Consider the following 25,612-nt stretch of genomic DNA (forward strand, 5'->3'; position numbering starts at 1 on the left):
ATTAAAACTCCTTTCTGAATTAATTTAGCACACAAGCTGGGTTGGAAGCAATGAGGTCCTAATTCAGAGCCCATTGATGTCAGTAAAAAGACTTCCACTTGACTTTATTTCATACCCCAATTGAAGCTGGAGCAAACGGGGAAAGTTTTAAAAAAGCATTATGTAATACTTATCAGATATTTTAAGTGTTTTTGTGTTCTGTTGTCCACAGAGAAAGTTAACCTCATTTTAAAAACTCAACAGAGAGCTAGCATTCTTTTCTACTCCTGTTTCAGAAAATGGCTTAAAACTGTTTCATTCTTCTCCATTCAGGACACACCATCCAGTCTGTTCAGGGGATCTTAAAGTCAGAATAGTATGTGATTGTGTAATTGAAGGCTTGTCTTGAGTTTTAGGAAGACTCTTCTTTGGAGTAAGAACTGCCTGATTGAGGCTATTATCAGCAGAAACGCTATTCCAACCTCCACTAGGATAGAAGGGCACAGGCCCAACTACTGATGTGTGCTTTTTTCCCCAGACTTAGTGATGTTGAGGAACTAATTTGACAAAATATCTTCCAGTGTCTCTTGGGGAGAGCTGCACACTGTTGGAAACACCATTATTGTACTGTTACCACGGCAAGCCTGAGTTGAAAGATCATTTCTTTAAAAAAGCCTTACATAACTACACAGAGGAGAAGTTATTTTGAGATTTTTCAATGCGAGTCCTGCTTTTGGCTAGCATAGAGGAGACTGTCCTCAAAGTGGTAGAACTGTGCCATGTGTGATTCTGAGCAAAGCATCCATAGACAGCAACCTGCTGATAGGGCTGAGTTTAAGAAGCATTTTTGGGTTGGGATTAAATGATACCTGCGTTTAAGATGACGTTGGGCCCCCTCCTAAGCTCCTCTGTGAGTTTCATACAGGGCAAAATGCTACTTAAATATACTGCCAGGCCACAGAATGTGCCAAATTTTCTTCAAAAAAAACCCTTCTGCTAGCAAAATGTGTTAGAATAAGGCTTTATGCTTCATTGAAGATCATCACAGCTGTTGATACCTGTTGAAAGTATTTCTTCAATAAGTTTTCTGCTCATGCTGGTGCTCAGCTACTGATAAATGTACGTGCCCAGTGATAACCACAAGAACAATTTTTTTCCTGCCTTCAATTTCCAAAATAGTCCCATTGAAAACCTGTTACAGTATCCTAGCACTGTATTCTTCCAGGAAGGGAACCAGAGGGCCTTCAAAGATGTATCTCATCTTCTGAGGGAAGAAGAAAAGCCATGTATTCTAGTGATGGATCGTTCACTGGGTTTTAGAGGAACCTTATAACAGAAACATTGCCTTCAGGGTCCACGTCGTGAGTAAACCAGGACCGTGAAACCCCCCACAGCTGAAATGTGTTATAAGGATTTTTACAGCTTTATCAGCCTCTTAATACTAGAGTAAAGTCAGGCTTGATCAAAATTTGAGCTGTTTGGCACTGAGCCCTCCCAGGTTGTCAGAAACATGATGTTAGTTCCTGTTCACCTTGTCTGCTTCTTAGAATCATAGAATCGTTTAGGTTGGAAAAGTCCCTTAAGAGCATCAAGTCCAACCGCAAACCTAACACTGCCAAGTTCACCAGGCCAGGGCGAAGGGAGATTTGTGTGTGCTGCGTGTTGAGGGGCTGGGGGCGGCTTGCTTTGTTGTATTTTTATAAGAAAGCCATGGACCAATTGTGGGAGGAACCTGGGCGCTGCCATTCCAGCTTACATCACTGCGTGTGAGGAGATTTGTGGTCATTTTCCATAATCAAAGCCTTGAAGTACTAGACTGATTCCCATCTTCTGAATTCCCACATATGAAGACCTTCCCTGCTGGGGTGGCTCTAGTACACAGCATGAATGATTGGGAGTTACACACCTGCCTAAAAAGGGACTTGAGTGGTCAGGAAATTTGACAACATGGGACCTTGCAAAGCGCAGAACTAGAAGATCATTTGGAGTTAAGAGAATACGACTGCAGCTTGCTGTCTCCCTGCTGTGTAGGCTTTACGGATACAGTAGTATCCGAACCGCCATTGCCTGCTGTCTTTCATGTCCCTTGAAGAAGCATTGCTTCAGATCAACACATTTCTTTGTCCACCCTGTAAAGAAGTCAGAACAACTGAAGCTTGTGATAGAAGGTCATCCTGTTATACTTCCAGGATGTACTGTTTTCTTTCCTGGGTACATTCTGGACTTGAGGTTTTGGCACCCAAGGAATCATGAGTTCCTTCCGCCAGAAATACTCTTTTTCTTGTCTCTAAAAAACAGCAGATGTTGCCTCCGCGAGCGCTCCAGGTAGGCAGTGTGTTCGCCTTCCCAGGCAGCTGGCGGGGGAAGTGTGTAACACTTGAGGAATCTCGGTTTCACGTCCCTGTGGTGGTGTTCAGAGGCGTGCGTGGCATTTGAAATGTTGACTGTCCTCTTACCAGGCACCCGTTCTTTTGTTTTCATTGTCTTGATCTCACCTTTTTGTTTTCCCTAACCCTGAAGCTTCCAGCTAGTCAGGAAGGGCCTTTGTTCTTATAGCACAAATTGCTATGCAAATGTTTCTTGCATATGCTGCATATATGGCATCTATCCAAGGCACAGAAAAAAACACTGGATATTTCAGAAGAGCTCCGGCAAACTTAATTCTCAGCTGATTTCCTTTGCTCTGTGCTCCTGGTATGCTCCAAAATCTCTGAGAGACCTTGGGAGTTGAACAGAAAGTGTAGCATGGAAACACTGACAGAAATGACCCAAAAGCAGTCCTTTATCCCTTATCATAGGGATAAGTGATACTGTGCTCCAGGACTCAACATGCTAAATTGCCTGATTATAAGTACAGAAATCTTAAGCTTCTTCTTGGTATGGGTTTATTTTCACTATACGTCCATGTCCCTTTTAGTCCTTTCCATCGTATGTCCTTTTTTCCTGTACCACTGTAGGAATCGTAGAACTTGTAGTTAACACTGCTCTTCCAAGACTGCAAAATGACTTTGCTACCATCCGTTAGACTACAAAAGAGCAGTCTTTGTTGTATTTTTCCCACTCCCAGTCAAGGACATTTTCAGCGCTTACAGAGGACGTAGGCTCTGGAGTCAGAAGCTGTGGTTGTTCCTGAGAGGTTTTTCAGACTTTAGGCACTATTAAGACTTCTGAAAATCAATTTTTTCAGGTTACAAGTATGCACTGAGGGGTTCTCTGTAGTTTCATTTGTTTTAGCTGAAGCAGAATATTGTATGTGGAGTGTGTATCTGAGCGCAGATAAAATGTTTAAAATACATGCATCAGTGACGATAAATATCAAATTCCATCTATGGCATCAGTTATTTTAATTTCACGTGGCTGGTTTCTAACCTGAAGAATGTGCTTTGCAGTGCAATCAATGGTCCCTGGTAGACCATTGAATTACTATAGTTCTGTTAGTTACCTTTTAGCTATTGCTGTGATGCTAATACATATTCATATCAAATAACTGGGTGATTCGACTGACAGGTAAAATAAGTTCCAATACACTGGACAATTCATTGCAACACACTCTGGATAGGTTTAGCCCAGAATTGTCCTTTAATATGCATAGTATATTAGTTTGGAGTATGAATAAGGAAACACGTATGCAACTATGAAATTTGTATTGATGAACTTCTACGGCAAGATTTTAGCTGTATAATATTACAATGTGCTTGCATTTTTATGTGTTTCTATAAATAATATTGCAACTCAGTCTACTGGGAATGTAATATTGGCTGTTTTGTATGATTGCAAGGACATGATTGCAGTTGTCTGGTTTTATTATTATTATATTAATGTTGATTTTTTTTCATTCCTGTTTTTCAAAATTCTCAGAAGTCAGTCTACTGGAAAATTTGGTCTGGAAAGTTTAGTCCTTCTGAGTTAATGCATACCCCAAACTGTCTTACATGTGTGATGAATAGATATTACATATACACACACACACATATATATATGTACCCATGTGTAAGTTGGAAAGAGAAGAAACAATTTTGCTTAAGGTTTAAGAAAAAAATTAAAATATTGCTGTTTGTGCTGCAGCCAGTCATGAAAGACTTTCAACTAAATAGGAAAGTTTGGAGCAGTCAGAGGCTGTGATTTAACAACAGCTGTTTGTGATCAGTGCCAGTAGAAATCACTTGTTTTCACCCAGCCGAAAAGAACAGGCTGGTAAAAGGGATTCCAGGAATAGGTACAGTCTTTCACACAGAGTTTAAATAAATCAAGCCTACATATTGTAAGATGGTGCCATTTACAACGTAACATATTTGTCATTTCTAATGAGATTTTTCCAGAAATCAGATTTGGAATAAAGTTAGGGTTGATAGTTGTTTTATAAAAGAATTGAGGAAGTCGGAGCCCTAACTGTACTTCTGACCTCTTAGAAGGTACATAGAAATTTTCACTGCTGGGCTTCTGGTTCAAAACCTGACTGTCTTCATCAGCTAACACACTTATGGTCAGACTGGGTGGATGGCGTTGGAAAGAAGAAGATAAGGAATGCTATTCTCAGTCAGATCCAGTATCCCTCTGTCCCAGTACTCTGACAGTAGCAGATGCTGTTTAGGCAGAGCCCAGAACCCTGTCCCCTCTCTGTGGTCCCATCCCTTTGGGCTCCCCAGCTTCCAGAATTGCTGCATTAGGAAGAGTACTTCCCTGCCTAATTCTTTTAGTATCCATTGAGTATCTGTCTCACTCTGTCATGAAACAAGTTGTTCACAAGTTTTTTTTTACAAACGAGAATATAGTCACCGGCAGCCTGAGCGGTGCCAAAAGCGCCAAAGCCTGACTTGGCATGCCTTCAGTTGGGTATCTTCTGCCTTCCACAGAGGCTCTAAGCAATCCTGCTGTCATGCGCGTGCCGTAGTAGCTGCACGTCCTCTGTATTTCAGATATACCAGTCACACCTCAGACATGTCAGATGAATTGTGCCTGTTGCTTTCCATTGATTATCACAGAAGCTCAGGATAGATGCCAGATGTATTTGTCTACATGGTAGACAACTAAACTTAGGTGAGATCAGTTTGCACTTGCTATGCCTAGATGTAAACTCCTCCTGAAATAAGTTGGTCTGAAAGCTGGATGAATTGCCCTCTTCACTTAGATGGGTTTTGGTAGCACCATCTTTCTGATTTTATGAACCTGGTGTTGCTGATGGCCTGTATAAATGCGTTCTGTTTACAGTGTTTCTCCATATTGGCACTTTTAAGAAATGTGAAAGTCACTTAAACCCTTTTTGAAAATATAAAATTGTTGTTAAAAAAAAAGTTGTGCTGTTTTGAATCCCTGAAGGTGAATCTTGCCAAATGGTTCAAAAGCATTTTTCTTCCTGTTGTTACTAGTGTTTATGGCCTGTGCAATAAAGATTTATAATTACTGGAAAGATTTAAGGGAGGAGGGAGAAAAACCCTGTCCGTTTTATGCCTTTGTAAAGTTGCGTTTCTAAGTTGTGTAAAAAGAACCTGTTTTATTTAAAAGCTTCTCTTTTTTTCTTTCACATACTTTAAAAGCCTTTCTGTAATGTAATTTTAAAAATGAATGTGGTTCTATTCAAATAAAAGTTTACTCTTAATGGCTTTTATGCTTCATATGATAGAGCACCTTCATTTACTTTGTTATACATAGGCAGTCAGCAGTGTTATGAACTGTTTCTTTATTACTAAGCAGTATGCAGATCTCTGGCATCTTCCACAAAGGAAAGGGTGGGTTTTTTAAACGCTTTATTTGACAGGATCATAAAGCATGGGTACTAGCCCAGTGTTTTATGACATGCTCAAGTATGATTAATAATTTTAACTATGCTGGTTCCCACTTAAGATCAATATTATAGAATTTTTCCAGTCACTATTTGAATGGATTTTAATTGAAATTGATTCTCTATAAAATAATGAATTGAAGTGTATTAACAATGATCTTGTGGTCCTTGATGTAAGGAGTTCTGAACTCTAACAAAATTCTGAACAGTTCTCAAAAAATACCTGGTTTTCCTCTGTGAAGCCTAAGTACTCATAAAGCACCTGTAGGGTTTTTTATTTAAGTGCTAATTCCAACAGATGACAGCATGAGTGCAGCAGCCTTGATTTTAACATGAATTTGAACAGAAATGCGGTGAGGAATTATTGCTTTTAAAATAAATCAATTTTTCTGTTTGCAGTTCAGCTACAGCTGTATTGTGTGATCCTAACATTTAAGTATATACGGCTATGCATAGTATTACCTTTAAGGTTTTTATCAGTAAAAACACCTCCCAGTCACCTGACATTAGAAGTTACCCATACAGAGAAAAGATACATTGAGAAAATCTGCGGTGAGCAGCTCAGTAAGAACTTCAGTGTTTTTCCACAGCTAGTACCTGTAAGGGCATGGAGTCAGTGTCACTTTTTTCTCAGTGTAACGGTGACGGGTTGAGTTTTAGGAAAGTGTGTACATGGCAACACCACGCAGTTCTGAAGCTCCTCAACCGCACTAAAGTTTCATCCACATCCTAGAGCTTATTCTCAGTTAGGCTTATCCACATCGTTGGAAAAGTAGTTGGTTTACATACATTTGGCTTGTACAATGACTTTGACGTGAAGACAACCTGATTAGAAAATAGCCAGACTCAGGAACGTGCACATCATTTTGTATCCAGACAGCCTGGTATAAAACGTCAGGATTCTTGCTTGGCATACTCATTCAACTCTACAAGAGGGACAGAGCTCTCGTCCTCAGGAGCTGTTTGGATAAGCAAGTTAGAGACTTTTGCATGTGAACAAAAAGTCATGTCGAGGTTCCCCTTCAAGATTGAGTGCAGTCTGAAGGCATATGCATTGACATGGTCTTAGAGTTTTGAGTCCTCTCCGCTAGAAATAGGATTCAGACCATCCCAGTCAGTTCATCTGGGACACCCAGCTGCCATCAGCTGGCATTTGATGATGTGAGATGGAGTTGAAACAACTGCCACACCTGGGCCTTAAAACGAGTAATTTTGCCACATTCCTTCATTCTTTACTGAGACCAGTTGGGAGGCTTTCTGTCAATAACCTCAGTCGGCAAACTCTGGAGTTCAGTTCTTGTTTTTTTGTGTTGAGCGCGCTCTGTTGTGTAGGACTTTCAGGAGCTGGGTTTTGAGAGAAAGACCTGAAAGAAGAAAAGGTCTGGCACAGCAAAAAGAGAAGGTTCTTACTAACTGGTTATGCCTTTGTTCAGGGAACAGAATGCAAAGCTTCTGTTGTTAAAATTTACTCTCCAAAGTCCTCCAAGCTGGATGGTTTTTGGTTTCTTTCCTCTTCAGCATATGTCAGAGGTAGAGGTGGAGAGGGAATGGTAATCACATTTCCTTCTTTCTTTAAAGTGTTAGGTCGTTCCAGTCTTCTTGAGAAATGAAGAGGAAAGCCTTCTTTCTTACTCTGGGTTTTTTTTTGTGTCTTTCATTCCTTTAAGAACTCCTGAGTAACTGAGGATCATTGTTAAAGTTGGGCCAAGAGATTAAATCTCCTGCTTTAGTTTTCTTTTTTGATTTTCCTTTAGCCTGAGTATTTAAGGGATGATTAGGCTACAGTTGTCTGGTGAAGAATTTCTTTACCTTGTTCCAAAGCGTGTGGCTATGTGAAACACTTTTCAGCCTTTCCTTGTGATTTTCTGTCCTTAGGTGCCAAGGTGGTCCAGCCGTATTCAAAGAGTCTTGGATGTCAGAAGGAGCAATCAGCATCGTCTTAGACAATGGACCAGCTTTTAAAAATGTCAGGCAATTAAGGATGCCGATAGACTTTTGAAAATTCCCTATGCTGATCACTCCCACAGTGTCACAGCAGTTACAATTCTTGGTCCAAACTTTAAAGACTTTGAAGCAAACGAACTATATTTCAGCTGAAAGGGACAGGAAAGAGGAAGGGAGGGATAGTCCTACCTCTAAAGCTCCACTGACAAATCAGTTGTCACCTGTGTAGTTTCTGAATGCGTCTTTCTTTAAGCTGAAGAATTATTTTCATGTGTCCAGCAGTGCAGCTGCCATCCATTCTGTTACAGCTGTTGACTGTGACACTAACCACTGATATTGTTGACTTTTGTAGATCTCTACTTAAACCTGGAGCATGGTTTTTTGAGGGTCATAGAAAAGCAGCCAGCCCTTGCAGCCCATCAAGGTAATGAATGTCTTTTTGCTGGGATGTACCTTCATAAAATGAGACATCTATGAGCTTTTTTTGTCCTTTTCTGTAAATGTTTCCTTTAGGTGTAGAGTTTTTTTCAGCTATTGTCGTGAAAATAGTGTTTTGTTTTCGTCTAATCCTAATGAGCTATTATTATTGTTTACTGATATTTACTTGCTAGAATTGTTTGTTAAGTTTTCTTTCTCCCTTCTTAAATATCAGCTGCTGTGGTAAGCACTAAATTGCTTTGACCATTGCTTTGTCAGCAACTCATGTTTTCCTTTATTATACCATTACTGCTGTTCTTGAGATCTCTTTGGTTCCCTCTGGTAATGGGAATGTCGTTGTTGGAATTTTACTGTACCTCTACATGGCTTAACTGATCACATGATAATTCTGGTCTAAGAATATATGTTTTACTGATTTCTTCAGTGATTTCTCTTGATCCAGATGATCAGAACCCGGGGTATTTGGGTGAGGAATGTAAACAGGTGCTGGGACCAGAAGAGAGGAATGCTTTTATCAAGGATGTCTCCAGGAATTAGGAGCACCTAAAGCTAGTCTCCAGGAATTAGGAGCACCTAAAGCTAGTCTCTTCTTTAAGTTTCTGCTAGAGTCTTTGGGAAAGCCTTTAGCTGACTTAAAACTGGAGCCGTAGTCATCATGGACACATACTATATCAATTCTAGCATGGTGAGCAAATACAGAAGTAGCTAGTGTACTAAGAAGAATGTAAATTTATGTCTTACCACCAGCTATGGGTTGGTTTTATCCCAGTTATCTTCCTTTGAAAATCTGAGACCTCAACTTTGCTCTTCGTTCTGGGAGGGCAAATGAAGGAGTAATGCTCCATTGATTTCAGCGAAATGTGAAACTAGTTAAAATGAGAACAGGACCAACCCCATTTTTCCTCTACAGCATGAGACTATAAAGCCCATTCTAATCAATGAAGGGTACCAATGACTTTGCTGACCTTTGGATCAAATCCATAAACCTTTTTAGTAACTTAATTAAAACAACAAATACATAAACATAAGTGTTTTGTTCTCTAGCCCGATATAGGCCGCTCTAAAATTGAAGAATATGATGTCTTGCCAATTTTATTGTATCAAAAATACAATTTGGATATTTTATTCTCTTTAGAATTTTTTCTATATAAATTTTTTCTGTATAAAGCCTATTTTTCACTTGGTCTCAAAATCTCTTTTAATGGTGTGCACTGCCCATGCTATTCACAATCCTAATTTTATAATCACTGTTGAAAATGAAACCCACAAAACTTGCCTTTATCTTGCTCTTTTTATTCATGTTTTTTACTAAAATGGCATAATCAGAGATAAAAACCAGTATACTTCTTTTAGCGTTAAGCAGTTTGAGGTGTCTTTGTTGTATCTTACATTAGCCAGCTAAAAGTTAGGTGTCTGGTTGAACTCATTGCTCTCATTCCTCAAATACCGAATGAGGAACGACAGCCACCTCCAAAGGTAATCCGTGCCCTTCTAAAACAGATGCCCATGATAGGTGCAACACATTGTCCTCCAGAGGTTCCTGCCTCTGTCAGCTGGAGGACTTGCCATCTAATTTGGGATCGCTAAAATTAAATAGAGGAAAAATAGGCAGTAGCTTTTCCCATTTTTTGCTTCTCAGCATGAAGCATATAACAAGTGACATTACCCACTTTTAATTTGCCACCAATCTTCCACTGCCTTAGTATATTAATTTTATTGCCTTTATATGTACCGGTTAGCAAAATTTTGTTATACTATGCCCTTAAATTGTTTTGGGGTTTTTTTTGACTACAATTGATAAGATTGTCTTTCATATTCTATTACTTTCTATGAACATTTTTTTAACTGAGCTAACTACTGCTCAGTGGTAGTAGAATTAAAGCACCAACCAAAAAGGCTAAAATTAATGAATTACAAGTTCTGGGTTAAGAGGTTTTGAGGCTTTTTCTTACTTGTAATTTAAATAGTCCTTTAGTCAGAAGCAGACAAGGACTCATTTTATATATTGTCTTGGGATAAGGTTATAACTTACCTGTGCTTTGGCAATTTTTGTCAGACATGAGTGCTTTAATAACTGCTGTTAGACAGGTCCTAGTCCTCTGAGTTCTTCCTTTCATCTGGATGTGGTTGAGTCCGATACAAATATTAAACCATTATTATTATTATTTTGTGATCGTGGGTTTTGTTGCCTCTGTGGAGCTGGGTCCAGTCTTACACAGGAAGGCCAGGACCAGCCTGAGAGCCCCAGACAAAATGCTCATTGAGAACTCAACTTTTGCTTTGTAATTGAGAAAAGTTACTGAAAACTTCTTGCCTTTCATGTAATTGATTAGTACAGTTAATGAAGGTCTAAGTCTCTTGAAAACCATGAACTGCATAGTTTCAATTAAATAGAAAGTGGTAAAACCTATCAAAAAATTACTTGAAATAATAACAGAGAAGAGTGAAAAAACAAGCTGCTTCATATGTCTTCTGTTGGGGCTTTCTAGATCTCCCTTAAAGTTCTCTTACATTCTCATGCGGCTCGTTCGTTTTGTTAAATGCTAAAGCCTTTTACCATCTGCCAAAAGGTTTTATTTTGGGGTTTCCTCTTATGTGGGAGGGTGGTTTCCTCTTTCCCTTCGTGCTAGTTTCATTGCTATCTTTAGGACTCGGAGCTTACTGGAGACCTTCCTGTCTCCCTTTTATTACACAGTCTCCTCCTTCCTCACCGCGAGTTCCTGCTCCCAGGGGCAAAGAAGAAAACAAGAACTGAAGCCGCCTCTTTGAGCTGCCTGGCTGATGCTGACGGCTTTTGTTTTAAACACAGGAGTCCGGTTCCTGGAGTGCAGGGCTGCGTGTGCTCAGCAGACACGTTCCCCGGAGTTGTGTTTTTAGGAATGGTTCCTGCGGGAAGGTGTGCCCGACTGCCCAGCGCTTTGGCTACAGAGTGCAATGGGCTTCTGAAAAAGGGCGCTGTAACCTGGAGCGTTTAATCTAAAAGCAGTTTACTCCTCTCTGTTTGTTAGTCTTTTACCTCAGCACATTAATCCAACCTGTTCTGTCGCTGTTAAGACATCTGTAGCCATAGCCCTTTAGTTTCTTCCTTTCATGAGAACTTGTAAATGTTTATTTTTTCTATGAACATATCCATTTCCTATCTTTACCTTTCTTCTGCTGTAGAAAAAAAGAAGTGAAATTGGAGGTGTTATATTTGCAGAGGGACAGAATTGTGTCTTTTGCTTTTTTTCTTTTTTTTTCCTGGGAGCAAAATAAAGTGGACGCCAGTCTGGGTTTTTCAGAATAGCTCTCAAGGATGCAGGGAATACAGCCGCAGTGGGATGGGAGTGTCCATGTGCCAAGCCACGAACACGGCAGGAGGAGGCAGCAAGCCCCCCGAGGTCAGGCACCTCCTTTTAAATCTCTGCTGTGGAGCTCTTCAGGTACCTGCCACCATCGCTCCTTGAAGGAGATGCTACACCAGGGAAACAAAGGGCTGTGCCTTTTCCCTGCAGCCTCTGCCTGTTGGTGGGAGAGCAGCCGGTGTCTGTGGGGGGTGCAGTCCTGTTACTGCCCGTCCTGATCGGAGGTACAGCTGAGCCTGTGGCCGGCGGCAGGCACAGGGATTTGCACTGGGTGTCAGATCACCTCCGAGAGCTCTGCCAGGACGCAGGTCAACCACATTATGCCTCTGCTGAGTGCGTTTCTGGCTTTGCTTTTTTGATATTTTTTTTTTTTATCACTGGCATTACACCAACCAGTATGTCAGGTAATAGCAGGAATGGAAGATTATTTTATTTGTGATTAGCTCATCTCTAGGACTCTGAGATGTTCTAATCTCTATCCTTCCATCATCTCCCAGCTCTCTTTGAAGCTCCATCCTTCTTTGGTTTATTTACTCTCCCTCTGTAATTGAGAACTTTCGTGTTGATTGCCATGCAAAATTGTCAGTGCTTAAAAATAAATGATCCATCTTCCATCCCTTTAGTGCATCCCATTTTTATGACTATAGGAATCTAATGAAAGGTTGAAATGGGGATGAGGAGGATGAGGGTGTCCCAGGGTGTTACCTGAATGTCTGATATACAGATGAAAAAAGGGTGCTGGGATTTGTGTTTGGGAAAGTACCAGTAAAACTGCCTGTTTCTTAGCACTGGATATTTTAATGACATTCAATTCCAAACTCCGAGTACAGCATTGCAGAGAGAGGTCAGTGATGCCCATGTCTAACAGCAGAATGGTGCAACATAACACAACAGCCTGAGATGGCATTCTCCTGAAAAATGAGAGTCCTGTGTGAAAAAAATTCAAGCAGGAGACAAATGTACCTCCTCATTTAGAAAGCAGGGCATTGTATTCCTGAATAAACAGTTTTCCAAGTTCTCTCCATCACATAGATACATACACATGTACACACTCTAATTGGATAAAAATGTAAACAGTAAATTAAGGATATGATTAAAAATTAAACAGCCACTGCAGAAATCATCAATAGTAAGTGCTTATTAACTTGCATATAACATCCTGCTGGTGTGATAGCTTCGGATTGGCTGCTGAAACTGATTTGCAGCAAATAAGGCCAGCTTTCCAAAAGGATATTTCTGGGTTTCGGTAATCAGACCCTCAGCTCTGATTGCTTGTTTTGTTCCTTCACAACTTTTGCCAGCCTTTTCAAGTAACTGATAATATGCATGACTTTCTTGAACTATAGTGAGTGACATGCTTAATCCTTCGCCCCTGGTACTTAGCAAGGATGAGACAGTATGGGTCTGCCCCAGCTTTGTCTGAAGCTGAAGGGCAAAGTTGATTTATACATATTTAATACATATTTACCTGCCCATCCTAGTGCCACCTCCCCACCTGTGATCGGAAGACCAACCCCATCTGGCACTGCATGGCAGAGGCTACCGTTTCTGCAGAGATGGTCCCTTTCCATCCCCTCTCGTAGCATTAGTGCCCTACTGTCTTGTGTGACTGGCACATGGAGTCCTCAGAGAATGAGAAGTTTGGCCGTCTTGCTTCGAAGTTAGAGTCAGCGTGGTTTTGAGCTGGAGGAAGTCATTTTCAGTAGAAGTGTTACAGCCTGGATTCAACACTGGCAGCTCAGTGTTAGCTTTAAACATTTAGGAGGAAATTGAAAGAAGGTTAAAGACTTCTCAAAATTGGGGCTAATCTGGCAGGGCTGAGCAAAGCAGGACCTTTTCCAGTGAGCTCTGTCTTCTTGGATGTTTGCTTTTCAGATAGGTTGGATAACACGGATATTTGACCAGTATGTGGTACAAAGGACCTTTTGCATACTTGTTTCCCGCCGTCATATGGCCAAATCTGAGTGCTGCTCACTCCAGAAAGCAGCTGAGCTTTCGGTTTGTTATCTGTGTCTCCTGTGTTCATTTAGGCTGGGGACCTCCTTCCCTCTTTACTCCTGTCAGTCAAAAGCGAGAAATGAGTGGGTGTTAACTTGAGTTAAAGATCTGTAGCCAGCCCAATGTCAGAGTTGTATGGATCCTGTAAAAAACCCCAACTTTACTCGAATTCTACCTTCCTGTGAGAAAGTAGCACGTCCCCTGAATGGCTGCCAAACTCTTTGAATGTGGCTGCAGGTGGCTCAAACGTGGTTTTTGTTAAAACACAGCTGGAAGATGATTCTTGTCATGAACACCTCAGCCCTGTCAGCTCTTTCTGTGCTTGTTCTGCTCCAGTTGGTGTGGTCCGTATCTGGAGCCATACAACGGGTGGCTCTTTGGTAGCTGCTAGCGTTGTAGTTCAACGTTGGCTTCAGCTGGTTTTTGGTGACCTGGACAAATGAGTGGCAAATACTGGAGCGGCTGTTGTCTGTTCAGGGTTGCCTTCAGTCACCTAAACCACCGGCTTGTGAGAGATATGAAGGCTGCCCTGATTGGAGTATTCACAGTGGGAGTTTTTGGATGCAGCAGGGGAATAGTATGAGAAGGGATGCTGTATCTCTAAGAAACTGGAGGACATAGTGGGTGTTCACCAGGTCTTGGATGCAGAGCAGCATGCCTGCAGCTGCTGGGAGCCACTGCTGGAGCCAGGAGTCTGGGTTAGGTGGACTCAGTACAGGCTTCACTCTTGCTGTCTGTGTTTTGTTTCATGACTTTGACAAAGCCTTTCCAGTATAGTTGCACCCCCATCCCAGCCACCGATTCTCAGACTGCAGAGAGAAGGGAGAGGAAGCCAAGGGTGCATGGCGTGCCCAGGCGGAACACGGGGAACAAGGTTGGAAGCCCACTGGCTTGGGCTGGTAGAGCTGAACTGCTGTCAGCAGCAGAGGGAAATCTCTCCAGAGCGGTCTCAAGTGTACAGAATACCTCAGGGAGCAATGCCTTTTCTTCTCCATATCCTGAAGAACAGATGGATCTGACATGTTTATTGCCTTAAGCTGTCTTGTTTTATCAGCACATCAGATCTAGGTGCTTGACAGACGTGCCAAACACAAAATAAAATTAATCCATGCCCAGTTGTAAAGGTTTTAGCATCTCTAGTTCTTATTTAGAACTATTCTCTTTATTGTCAAACTTAGGCTGTGTATAAATGAGGAGGCATTTTCATTTAAAATTAAGGGAAGACAGAGACAAATAAACTGTTACAAGTGCTAACTGATCTTGTGGACTTTCAAAGCACTGTATCGCATCTCCAGCATTTTGGTTCGGAGCTGTGTCTGAGATAGGTAGCAAAAACGTCAAACTCAATGCAAAGAGGCCAGGTTGAACCACACTGGCAGTAGTGAAGCAAGATTGTGCACATGTTATAGCTTGAATAGCTTGAAATTTTAAAACCTGTGTTACAATTGCAGAAGCATGAAATAAAAGCTTTTTGAAGCCAGCAACATGTTTGCTCAAACGTTATTGCAACACGGTTTTGAATATCAAAAGCTGATTTTATTCACATCTACCCCGTTCCTGTTTCTTCCCCCCAGCACACACTTGGATTCTCTGGGGGATGAGGCAGCAAGTGCTTCTGCATCTTTTTTTACAGCACAGTCTCTGTCGTGTTTTTTGGTTTTTTTACTTCCTCTTCAAAAAAATCAAAGAACTAGAAATTGTGTTAACATACTGTGGTATTTCCAACAGTTGCAAACCGGGTATGAAATATTAATGGTGATTTTAAGTTAAAACTGTGCTACATATTTACTTTGTTAAAGAAAAGCACATTGGATTTATTTGAACTTCAGACAGCACAGTAAAGTTAGATCTTACAGGTTCCTTGCAATTATTTAAATTCATATTTTTCAATGTATAGCAGTGAGTATTTGCTACTGAAATGCAAAGGAAGTCAGACAACAGAATTGGTGAAAGTCACTGGTTAAACACCTGTTGTTGAAGAGCTAAACTCTTTTTTTACTTCTGCAGGTGCAGAGATAATATCTTTTTCATGTTTGTTCAGCTATTTCAATTCAGTGACTAGTTCATTCAAAAGTAAGAACCCACTTGGGAGAGAAAAAAGCTGAAAAGCTTGTTTTCCTCTTTTAATCTATGAACAAAATCTGTGTAGTAGAGGATAAGATCTACCAGTTCTGCGATCTTGAGAAATATGGCAACCAGAACTGGCGTTCAGTTCACCAAGGTAATGCTTCCTGGCTTAATGAGACTGATTACTTAAAAAGTATAACGATAAGCTTATTTTTGCCTTGATTATGTAGCTTATTTGGAAAATACTGTTCTTAAACAATTTTATTACATTTCACTTTTTACACTAAGTCTGTTTTATAATTAAAACTTAACATGAATCATGAATAAAAAAACCCACTACCTAGCATAGTCTATCATTACTCATGCCCAAATATAATGAGAACATAAGGAATGAAAATCAGTCAAGAGTTGTGCATAAAAGTGCCGATCATGTAAACGAACATGTGTGGGTTGTATTTACTGAAAAAGAAATGCCATATTTATTGATACATGCTATATTTAAATTTATGTCAACAAGCTGACAAGTTCAGTATTACATCTGGAGTCTACTGCCCGCAAGCTTAGGACAAGTAGCTTCTGTATTTTTTGAATAGCTAAGAGAAGCATTGGTAGGAAGGGTCCAAGGGGTAAGGAGCATTTTAACTATCAAGGACTATTAGCAGAAAGCAGTTGTATGGAGGCCACAGAGGAGCAAGGAGTCTTTTCTGGTGTAGAGGTCCAGGCACACAAAGGACGAGGAGGTAGCTGGGAGAAGCCAACGCGGATTTACTAAGGGCAAAACACCCCGATTGCTTTCTGTGATGAAAGAACTGGCTGTGTAGACAAGGAGGGAACAGTGCATGTTGTATACCTTGATTTTCCAAACACCTTTGACGTGATCTCCCATGGCGTCCTTGTAACCAGATTGCTGGTTTATGGAATGGATAAGGAGACAACAAGTGGATGGAGAACATCGTAGCATCCCTAAGGGATTGATACAGGGCACAACACTGTCCAAATACCTTTTTTTAGTGACCATGATGATGAGACAGGGTGCACCCTCAGCAGGTTTGTGGGATGATGACAAATTGGGGACAGCACTTGATGTGCTGGAGGGCAGCACTGTCACTCAAAGCGATCTGGACAGACTAGAGAAGTGGGCTGACAGAGACCCTAGGAAGTTCAACAAACACACATGCAGCATCCTGCATCTGTGATGGAATAAACCCCTGGACCAGTACAGGCTGGGGACTGACTGACTGGGGAGCACTTGGCTGAAAAATACCTCGGGGTCTTGATAAACAGCAACTTGAAGGCAAACAAACAGTGTGCCTTTGCTGCAAAGGAGGACAACATCCTGGGCCGTACAAGGAGCAGAGTAGCCAGCAGGTCAAGGGAACTGATCGTTCCCTTCCGTTTGGCACTAGTGAGGTGACATCTTGAGCAGTCTGTGCAGTTTTGCGCTCAGTACAAGGAAGACATTGACAGACTGGAGCAAGTCAATGGATAGGTCACCAAGATGGTCAGGGGCTGGAGTACCTGATGTAGGAAAAGAGGCGGAGGGCTGGGTTTGTTCAGCCTGGAGAATGTGAGGCTTGGTGGCTCTTAACTGCTGTCTGTGACTGCTGTTTGGGAGGGTGCCGAAAAGACAGAACCAGGTTCTTCTCAGACATCCACGGGGCCAGATCAAGAGGTGCCAGGCACAGCCTGCAATACTGAAAATGCTAACTAAATCCAAGGGGGGAAAAAAGTGTGGTCAAGCAGTGGAATGGGCCCAGAGGTGTGGATCTCCATCCTTGCAGATATTCCAAATTTGACTGGACACGGCCCAGGGCAGCCTGCTCTAACACTAACCCTGCTCCGAGCAGGAGGTTGAACTAGAGACCTCCAAAGGTGCCTTCCATCCTGCACGGTTCTGTGATCTGATAGATGCCAGTGTGGGGGCGAATTGCCAGAGCTTCCCTTTGTGGGTCGCTGTAGGGAAACAGGAACCATTAGAGGTGTTGTATGTGATTTGCATTAGGCATCTACTGGGGTGTAGGTTGAATCTCACTGGGAGATCCTGATCTCCTCTCTGGAGTGACAAGCTTAACAGGTGCCTACCTCTGGATCTTGTCTAGGCTGTCTAATAAAAGTTAAAATCTAAAAAGGGTTACTTGTGTTTCTGAGGGCAAAGGAAATTAGTGAAGGAATTTACTTTATGCTTTATTCTGAGTCATCAGAAGGAAGAGGTTGAGAATTTGAAGGCAGAAGGCAATGAGAGTGAAAATGATCACAAAAGAATTTCTGCTCTGAAGGAGAGAAAGGAATGAGTAAAAGCAGTTGAATAATGTCAAAAGACTTTAAAAGAGATAGTTTCTTTGAACTTTGGAAGGGATAGGTAATGGATAGGTATTTTCCCTCCTTTCCCTGGCAAAGGAGGGAAAAAAAAGTTCAAGGGAACTGACAGTTTTTTGAAAGACAAGATACTGCAGACACGGCAGCACATTGTCCCATTGAAGGAGAAAACAAAAAAATATCACAACTACTTCAGGACTGCTGCAATTACTTGAAAATCAGGAATACTATAACTAATGGGAACAGGAGAATGCATTGCTAAGGGAAAAAATTTAAAAGTAGCACAAACACCTAGTTTAATGAGTTGCAACTACAAGCGGTGTTAAAATCTGTGTTTCTCAAGACTTTAGAATTAAGGGAAAGATAAAGGAAATTAGAATTCTGTTAATTTGTGGACAAGGAGGGGAAAGCTGGTCACAAAGAGGAGGATGAACACCAGCCTTTCTTGGATTCAGTTTTCCCAAACAGATTAATCATGACGATGTGCTTGTAACATTAATTTAAATAGAGGGAAAAACACAAGCTGGATTGGGGGCAGCGGTGAAATATATGGAGGGAAGATGGATGCAGTCAAGCCATCGGGGTCTCTTTAAATTGACCCCTGGGTACCTGGGAGTCAGATGAGACCATCCCTGAACTGTGGCTTTTATCTTTAAAACCTTTTGAAGGACGAGGAAGGGCAAACTTAAACACTAAAATGAGGAAGCCTGTCAGCTTAACTTTGATTCAAGGTAAAATGATTAATCAATTTGTAAACACCTAGAAGATAATAAGCTGATAGAAAAACAGCCGGTGTGGATTTGTTAAGAGAAAAATGTGTCAAACCTCTCTAATTTCCTTTCTGAATGGAATAGAAGTAGTGGGTATGTCTTTAGTAAGGCTTTTGGCAGTTGTTGTTTTACAAGTAAAAAAGGAAATATCATCTAGGTGAAATCACTGCAAGGTAGGTGCCGGGCTGGTTGAATACTGTGTTCAAGGAATAGCGGTTGTTTGCTCGGCAGGTGGGGAGGGAGCCTGCAGCGCAGCGCAGCGCTGTTAGATTCTGCCGCGGGTCGGGTGCTGCTCCTGGTTTTCATTAGTGTCTTGGACGATGGACAGGAGAGCGCAGCACGCGGGGGGCTGTCGGCTCCCATAGGCTTTGGGTGTCATGGAGGGTGGGCTTGGAGTCCAAAGTGATCTTGATAAAATGCAGAAATGGTTGAAATGAGTAAGAAAGATGGGAATTCAGCAAATGTAAGTAAGAAGGCCTGCAGCGAGGAAGGGAAAAGGAGCGTATGAATGCAGACGAGGGATATCTGAGTAAGTAACGGTACTGTGAGAGAGCACGTGGTGTTGGGATATCACAAGCTGACTATGAGTCAGCACTGTGATACAGCTGGGGGAGAAAATGGGGAAGAGACCAGACTTCAGCGTAAGTGGGAGCCTTGCGTGTAAGCCATAGGATATCCTTAATTCTTTTCTTTTGGCTCTCTGTCGCTCTGCTGGGATAGTGTCCAGAGCAGGCTTCACACCATGAAAACACTATAGACAAACTGGAGGAGAGCTGTAGGAGTGAGCAGAGATTTAGAAAAGACCAGTGTGGAAATACGGAAGGAGTTGGGTCCAGAATGCAAGGATCAAGTTGGAAGAGAGACACAATCTTTCAGATATATTAAAGGATTTGTAATATAGATTTGTAGTGGTGTTTACCCATGCCCTCTCTACCTACCCAAAGGTAAGATGGAAGGTAATTAGTTCAGTTTGCACCTAAGGAAGTTTCATTGGGATATTAGAAACTTAGCCAAAGCATATCAGAGTGTAATATTTGGGGGAATGAAGTAGAGGAGGGTTGTAGGTGTAACAAAAGGTAAGAATCACCTGTGAGGATATTTGTCTGTGCCTCAAGTGGAGGGGTAGACTAGATGATCTTTTTGATGTCCACTTCAGTTCAATCTATGGTTCTGGCCACCAAAGGAAAAGACAAATTAAAAATGCAAAACAAGAATAAATTTTGTTAATTTGAACTGTGATTGTATTCAGCAGTTTAAATAACCCTGGTTTAAATTAATCCCTTATGTTGCAGTGTTAGCATCTTTTATTTATGGAGGTCTTTTACAATGCCTTTTTGTTTATTAAAAAAAAAAAACCTCCTTGGTGTGATAATCTCTTTGCGAGTATGAGTTATACAAGTAATGATGAAGAGACTAAGATGTTCTTAAAACTGTTCTGAGGTATTTGCTTTAATGCTTTCATTTTTCAGTAAATTGGCTGAATCTGTACTGTAAAAACTAGACATCTTGTGAGACAATATTGTCCTAATAAATACCAATTTCTTAAATAGGTAACACTTGCATAAAGAAATTACTCCCCTCTAAAAATGAACTACTCTCCAAACACACAGCTCATCCAGGCAGTAGCCTTGGATATCTTTCTTTCTCCAGTGCCGTACTGGGGACACTCCTCAATGAGGAGACCAGAATGGGAGCCTGCTAGTTATTTTTCATGTTTGATTTTCTTCTCTATGAATTTAATATTAAGATGGTTATGGTAAGATAATTATACCTTGGCTTTTTATTTTCCGCTGCTGAGTGAAATCATGTAGAAGGATTATTTTTTTCGTTTTCTCTGAAGAATGGAACATTTGACCACAATTACCATATTTTACATTAGATAGAGCACCTTGCTGTCTATTACCACAAGTGATTTATTAGTACGTAGGGCACACTGTTTGACAAACAGTGTCTGGCTAGCCAATGGGACGTAGAAATCACACAACGCAGTGCCTGCAGAATCAAATTATGTTTGACATTTAATATAAACCCAAACTGCGAAATAAGACTTAAAACAAACAACAAAAAAAGTCTTCAAAAAAGGAAAGCCCAAAAGAAAACAGAAGCCAGGTAATTGCTGGGATAAATTTTCTTCTTACAGGAAATCTGTGCTGAGCAGAGCGTCCAAGGCAAGAGAAGAGCTGCTTTCTGCCCTTTCGCATTCTGCTGTCCCCGGCTCTCCTGCTTCCTCTCTCTGTCTCTCTGCACATATGTGCCACCCACCTAAGGAAACAAATAGAAATGACTGGTCCCAGTGTGGCCCTGCAATCCTTCAAGTTGATTCTGACCAGGAAGATTTCTTGTGTATAATAATAGGTTATACACGCTCAAGACTCGGGCTTTTGTCAGTGTGGAGGGCACACGCTCACTCGCTGGCACAGAAGCACTATCATCCACTGAGCTCCGTTTAGCCAGGTGCTGAGCACCTTTCATCTGAGAAAAAAAAATTCTTAACAGCCATGGCTAAAGATGTTTCTGACTGGTGTAACGTATTAACAGCAGGGATGAAAGAGTTAATTCATTTTCCATCCATAATTTTTTTCTTTGTAGAACCGATTTGACACAGTCTAGCAGGGTGCTGTTATTGAAAAATTGAAGCACCAGGTGTGATTAAATAAGATCACACGTTTCATTCCCTCTTTAATTTCACATCACCCTTCAGCAGCTGTATCCCTTTCCTCTCCTATAGCTGGGGAACGCGTTGCATTTACAGCAGGCACCTTGCCGCATTGGTAGCATGCACCGTTGGGCTGTTGTGAATCGAATCTGTTTGTGCACACAAATTATTTATTGTTTGATGGACCAAACTTATTAATCTGTTTATTTCTCAAGAGCAGAAATTGCAGACTGCATTTGGGTAATGGAGGCAAACCTAGCCTGGTTCCACACTATTTCCAGAGGTTCGTGCGTGCAGCAGAACAGGTTACATTCCACTGCAAAGCGAGTAAAAAGGTAGATTATAAAGACAGCGGTGGACTTGGGATCCTTTTTCTGTTCTTACCAAGCATAGCTCTATAGGATCTGACAAAGTCACCTGCTTTCCTGAGATTTCATGGCTTGCCACCAACACAAGGAGACTGAACCGCTGCCCTCCTGGCCACTGCAGAGCGGCAGCGCTGGCACTGTGCACAGACTGGACCCTCGTCCCCTTGCTGCTGGATCAGAAAAGTGACACTGGGGCCACAATTGCTATTTGCAGTTAGAACATAATGCCAGAAAAATAAAACAATCAGGTTTTTAACTTTCCATTGGTTTAGAATAGTGTTCCTATGAAAAACTGAATTGGATTCTCTAGAATATTGCTGGTAGTTATTCCAGGCAATTCCACTTCCAAACTCTGGCTGGCCTCACTGCTCAGTCAAAAGCAACTCAAAACAAAGAGATTTCTCTTTTTATTTTTTTCCAGTCTTTGGTGGAAGACGGGTTTGTTTGCCATACTCTGACAGAGTTACCTGTGGTAAAAAGTTTGTGCGGATGGGACAGTGCCCTGGCCTGAGATGTTCCTGTGCAGCTCTGCCAGAATTAACCCAAAGAACAGACGTCTGTGCTCTGCTGTGCATCAGTGTATGATCTGATGGATTAGCATCCTGTGGTGTCAGCACCAACGGGTTTGGCTGTTTCTGAAGAGCTCTACTGCTGTTGCTTTGGCTTTGATTTCTCCTCCTGCACCTCTGCTGCTGCACTCCACTGACTTCCTGCTCGCTCAGCGGCGATATCACACCTTTATACAGCTAGGATGTTTCATGATACAATGTGGTAACGCTTCTCAGCAATTTTGAGCAGCGTTTGCCTGTTGCCTGTTTATAAATGCGGGTATGCAGCAGTCTTGCCTGTCCTCCAGCACCCCCAGCCCGCTGTGTAAACAGCCAGTTTGGCTCACCAAGGACTTGTCAAAAATGCATCCATCAAAATTAAACTAAACAAGTAAATTTGTACCTGAATATCGTAGCTCTTTCATTCCCAAGCAAACAGGGTTTTGTTTGCTGTAGCATTATTCCCACATAAAAGAAAAAAGACGCCAGGGGTGGGTGACAGAAGAAGTTTGGAGGATCTAGGGATGCATCAGGGTCTGCGTTTGAGTATAAATAATTTCTATGAACACCTGGAGCTTCGTAAGTTTGATCTTGGAAGCATCAATGGGACCAGCTCATTTGATGTCTCCTTTTTTAAATCGAGCTCTGCAGATAAAGCTGGCTGCCTGTAGTGCAAGGCTGTCCTTAAAAGTGAGCTGACATTTATGCAAACAGGACTTAGTTCATGCAGGAAAAGATACTCCTTGATCTGTGAGAGGACAAAAAAATAAAACTCCATAAAACTCCAAAGGAAACAATTTTTCTTTTCTTTAAGTTAGCAGACCAGTCTTCGTGGAGATGGAGGAAGCTGCTCTGACCTTTCTTTCCCAGTATGATACAGACTGAGCGTGACTGTTTCATCATAGCTGAGACCAGTATCGAGTCAATGGTTGGAACTCACTGTGCCAGTTTTGGCGTAATTATTGCCATATGCAATGGGCTGTGTTTTCTTGCAAATGCTTCTGTAGTGCCTCTGAGTTGTCTAAGATTTAGTGCTGTTAACACAAACAGGATTATTCCTTAACTGTGTGTTCACATATACACAAAGGAAGTGTTTCAAAAGGTGAAATGATATTTAAGTAATTGTTTCTTATTATGCTGGAGATTTTTTAAAATTATCTTTTGAGGTTGCAGTGAAGAGCTTAGGAAATCTTGCAGGTTGTGAAAGTTACCCAGTAATCTCAACCTAAAGTATTAAAAAATCCATGGTTGACCCCCTTCAGAAATAATGAGGTTTAAAAGAAACCCACATTTTGTTCTGGACGTTTGGGGAATTTGAGTCTTTAGGCTATTCCTGGTTTCAGGCTGAAGCATTAAACCTTTTTAAAAAAACAAAGTAGACATTTTCATGCCATTCCCTGGTTTGCGGAGCTGTTGCTTTAAGGGAAACGCTGGTTTAATATTGGGAAAGTTGGCAGTAGCCCTTACTCCTCGTGCCAATGCAAAGCAGGGTGTTGTTTTCCCTACTACTTTCCCCGTACCCCTTCTTTTCTTTAGGTGGATGAACTTCTCTTTCTTGCTCAAAACCCAGATGCCTTTGCCATTGGGGCTACTTCTCCAGCAAGGTCCTTTAATGGTGCTCTTTTCCTTTCCACATGCAAAAGCAGCCTTTGCTCACACCTGCTGTGTGATAGGATCCTTCTCCCTGAGGAGAGCACAACATCTGTTTTGTTTCCTCAGTGGAGAAAGAGAGAGACATTCTCAAGAAATTCTCCTCCTTTCCTGCTTGCTAACAACAAAAGAGATTTTTAAAGCATTTGGCGTTTCTGGAGAGAGGAAAAAACAGTGGAGCCCTGGACAGGAAAAAACCAACCATGGAAAAATAAATTGAACATAATTTGAGCTATAATTAAAGGTCTTAAAAAGAAGCCAAACTGCCGAGTTGGAAAGAAAAATGTTCATCTTGAAATAAAGTACCTTTATGGAAGGATGTGCTTGGGGTTACAGCGTAGAACTGCCATTCAGGACATCTTGGCCCTGTTTCTGCTCTGGGCTTCCCGGGTGATACCAAGACCAGAAACTTAACCCTTATTTGCCTTGATGGTCCATATATAAAATTTGGCGGTATTGTGGGTCTTGGTATTTCATAGTGCTTGTAAGCACAAGGAGATGATAGCTGTTGTTTCAACAGAAGCTGCCGTGGCATTGCAGTGATGGCAGCTTTTTGTTTATTGTATTGAAAAGAGTTCAGATCCTTCAAAATATCAGAAGCATTGTGAAACTGTGTATAGCTGTATCCCTGGGGAATCTGTTTGTTGTTAGCGTAGTGTAACCACAGCTTCAGTAAGGGGCTCTCCTTCAGAATGAGTTTAAAGGTAAAGTGAAAAAAGAGTGGAGTGCTCCACAGAGAGCTTCACAGAGAAGGACCTTGTGGTCTGCCGGCTGGTGCCGTCCGTGCGCGTTGCACGTGACTCTGAAAGCAGCAGATTTCGCTACGTACAATCTGCTTGCTAGTTAGAAGCCCAACTGAAACCAAAGGCTCTGAGTAGAGCTGTCTGTGATCTGGACGGGGGGAAGATTCACATCTGTGAGGTTGCTTCTGCTCTGGCGTATGATAGGAAGCTCACGGGCCGCGCGAGGTGATCAGCGGGAGAGCAGGGCACACGTGCAGCTTTAAGCTACTACATTAACGTTGCGATCTCCCAACACTCCCATTCGTGATATGGTTAGAGCTGGTGTCTTACAGATGGCTGGTTCCATCATTCGTAAATTCTTAAACCTGTATGAAGAAATTCAAAGATTTTTATCTTTTAAAGGTGACCCACAACTCTTTAAACTCTCTTTTATGTTTACAGTCGAATACCTCAGCCACTCTGACAACGTTACTGATTTGCACTCAGCAAATCTGGATTTTGAGAGACAAATGAGGAGTCTATGCTGTGCTATGACTTCCTTCTGCAGCACAAATCAACATAAATCAGTTATTCTCTCCTGTTCTCACTACTGGTATCAAAACTGTCTCCAAATCAGCATGGAAATGTGCTAAGATGTACAGTAAGACACGGATTTTGGTGCATCTTGGTTTAATCTTTTTATAGCTATATTAGCAAAAATGCGTACTCCTTGGTGGTTATTGTGTGTTTGAAGGGCCGGTACAAATTACATTTTCAGAAGCATCAAAGCAGGAGATAGTTGTTAATAGTATTTCAGGACTCTCTAATTCACCACGCATATTCTTTGTGCATGTTTCTGCAGATCAGTTTGAATGATCATCCGTATTTAAAAATTCACCTAACAATTTCACAACCTGATAGCAATCTCGCAACATGGTGTTTATCCTAATCTGATGAATTTGGAACGCGTGCTGTGGCTTAAAATAGAATAGTCAGGCTTTTGGGTCCATTGGCTGTAACGTTGCCGTGTTAC

General features: G+C 41.5%; 1 protein-coding gene across 8 annotated transcripts in view; it reads left to right on the forward strand.

The window, feature by feature from the left end:
• Positions 1-25,612, forward strand: part of SAMD12 (sterile alpha motif domain containing 12) — a 190,444-nt gene that overhangs the window by 99,066 nt on the left and 65,766 nt on the right. For 4 of the 8 annotated variants that reach the window (XM_054190516.1, XM_054190515.1, XM_054190517.1 and 1 more), the window contains 2 exons: positions 8,055-8,126; positions 10,836-24,751. The exons of 1 other annotated variant lie outside the window; for it this stretch is intronic. In XM_054190516.1, the coding sequence (XP_054046491.1) occupies positions 8,055-8,126; positions 10,836-10,909 (146 nt within the window). In that variant the 3' untranslated portion in view covers positions 10,910-24,751. Of the gene's footprint in view, positions 1-8,054; positions 8,127-10,835; positions 24,752-25,612 lie in introns of those variants that run through there. 3 more of the 8 variants (XR_008464747.1, XR_008464748.1, XM_054190518.1) reach the window with 3 other exon arrangements.

Source organism: Rissa tridactyla, chromosome 2, assembly GCF_028500815.1.
Source record: "Rissa tridactyla isolate bRisTri1 chromosome 2, bRisTri1.patW.cur.20221130, whole genome shotgun sequence".
Lineage (NCBI taxonomy): Eukaryota > Metazoa > Chordata > Aves > Charadriiformes > Laridae > Rissa > Rissa tridactyla.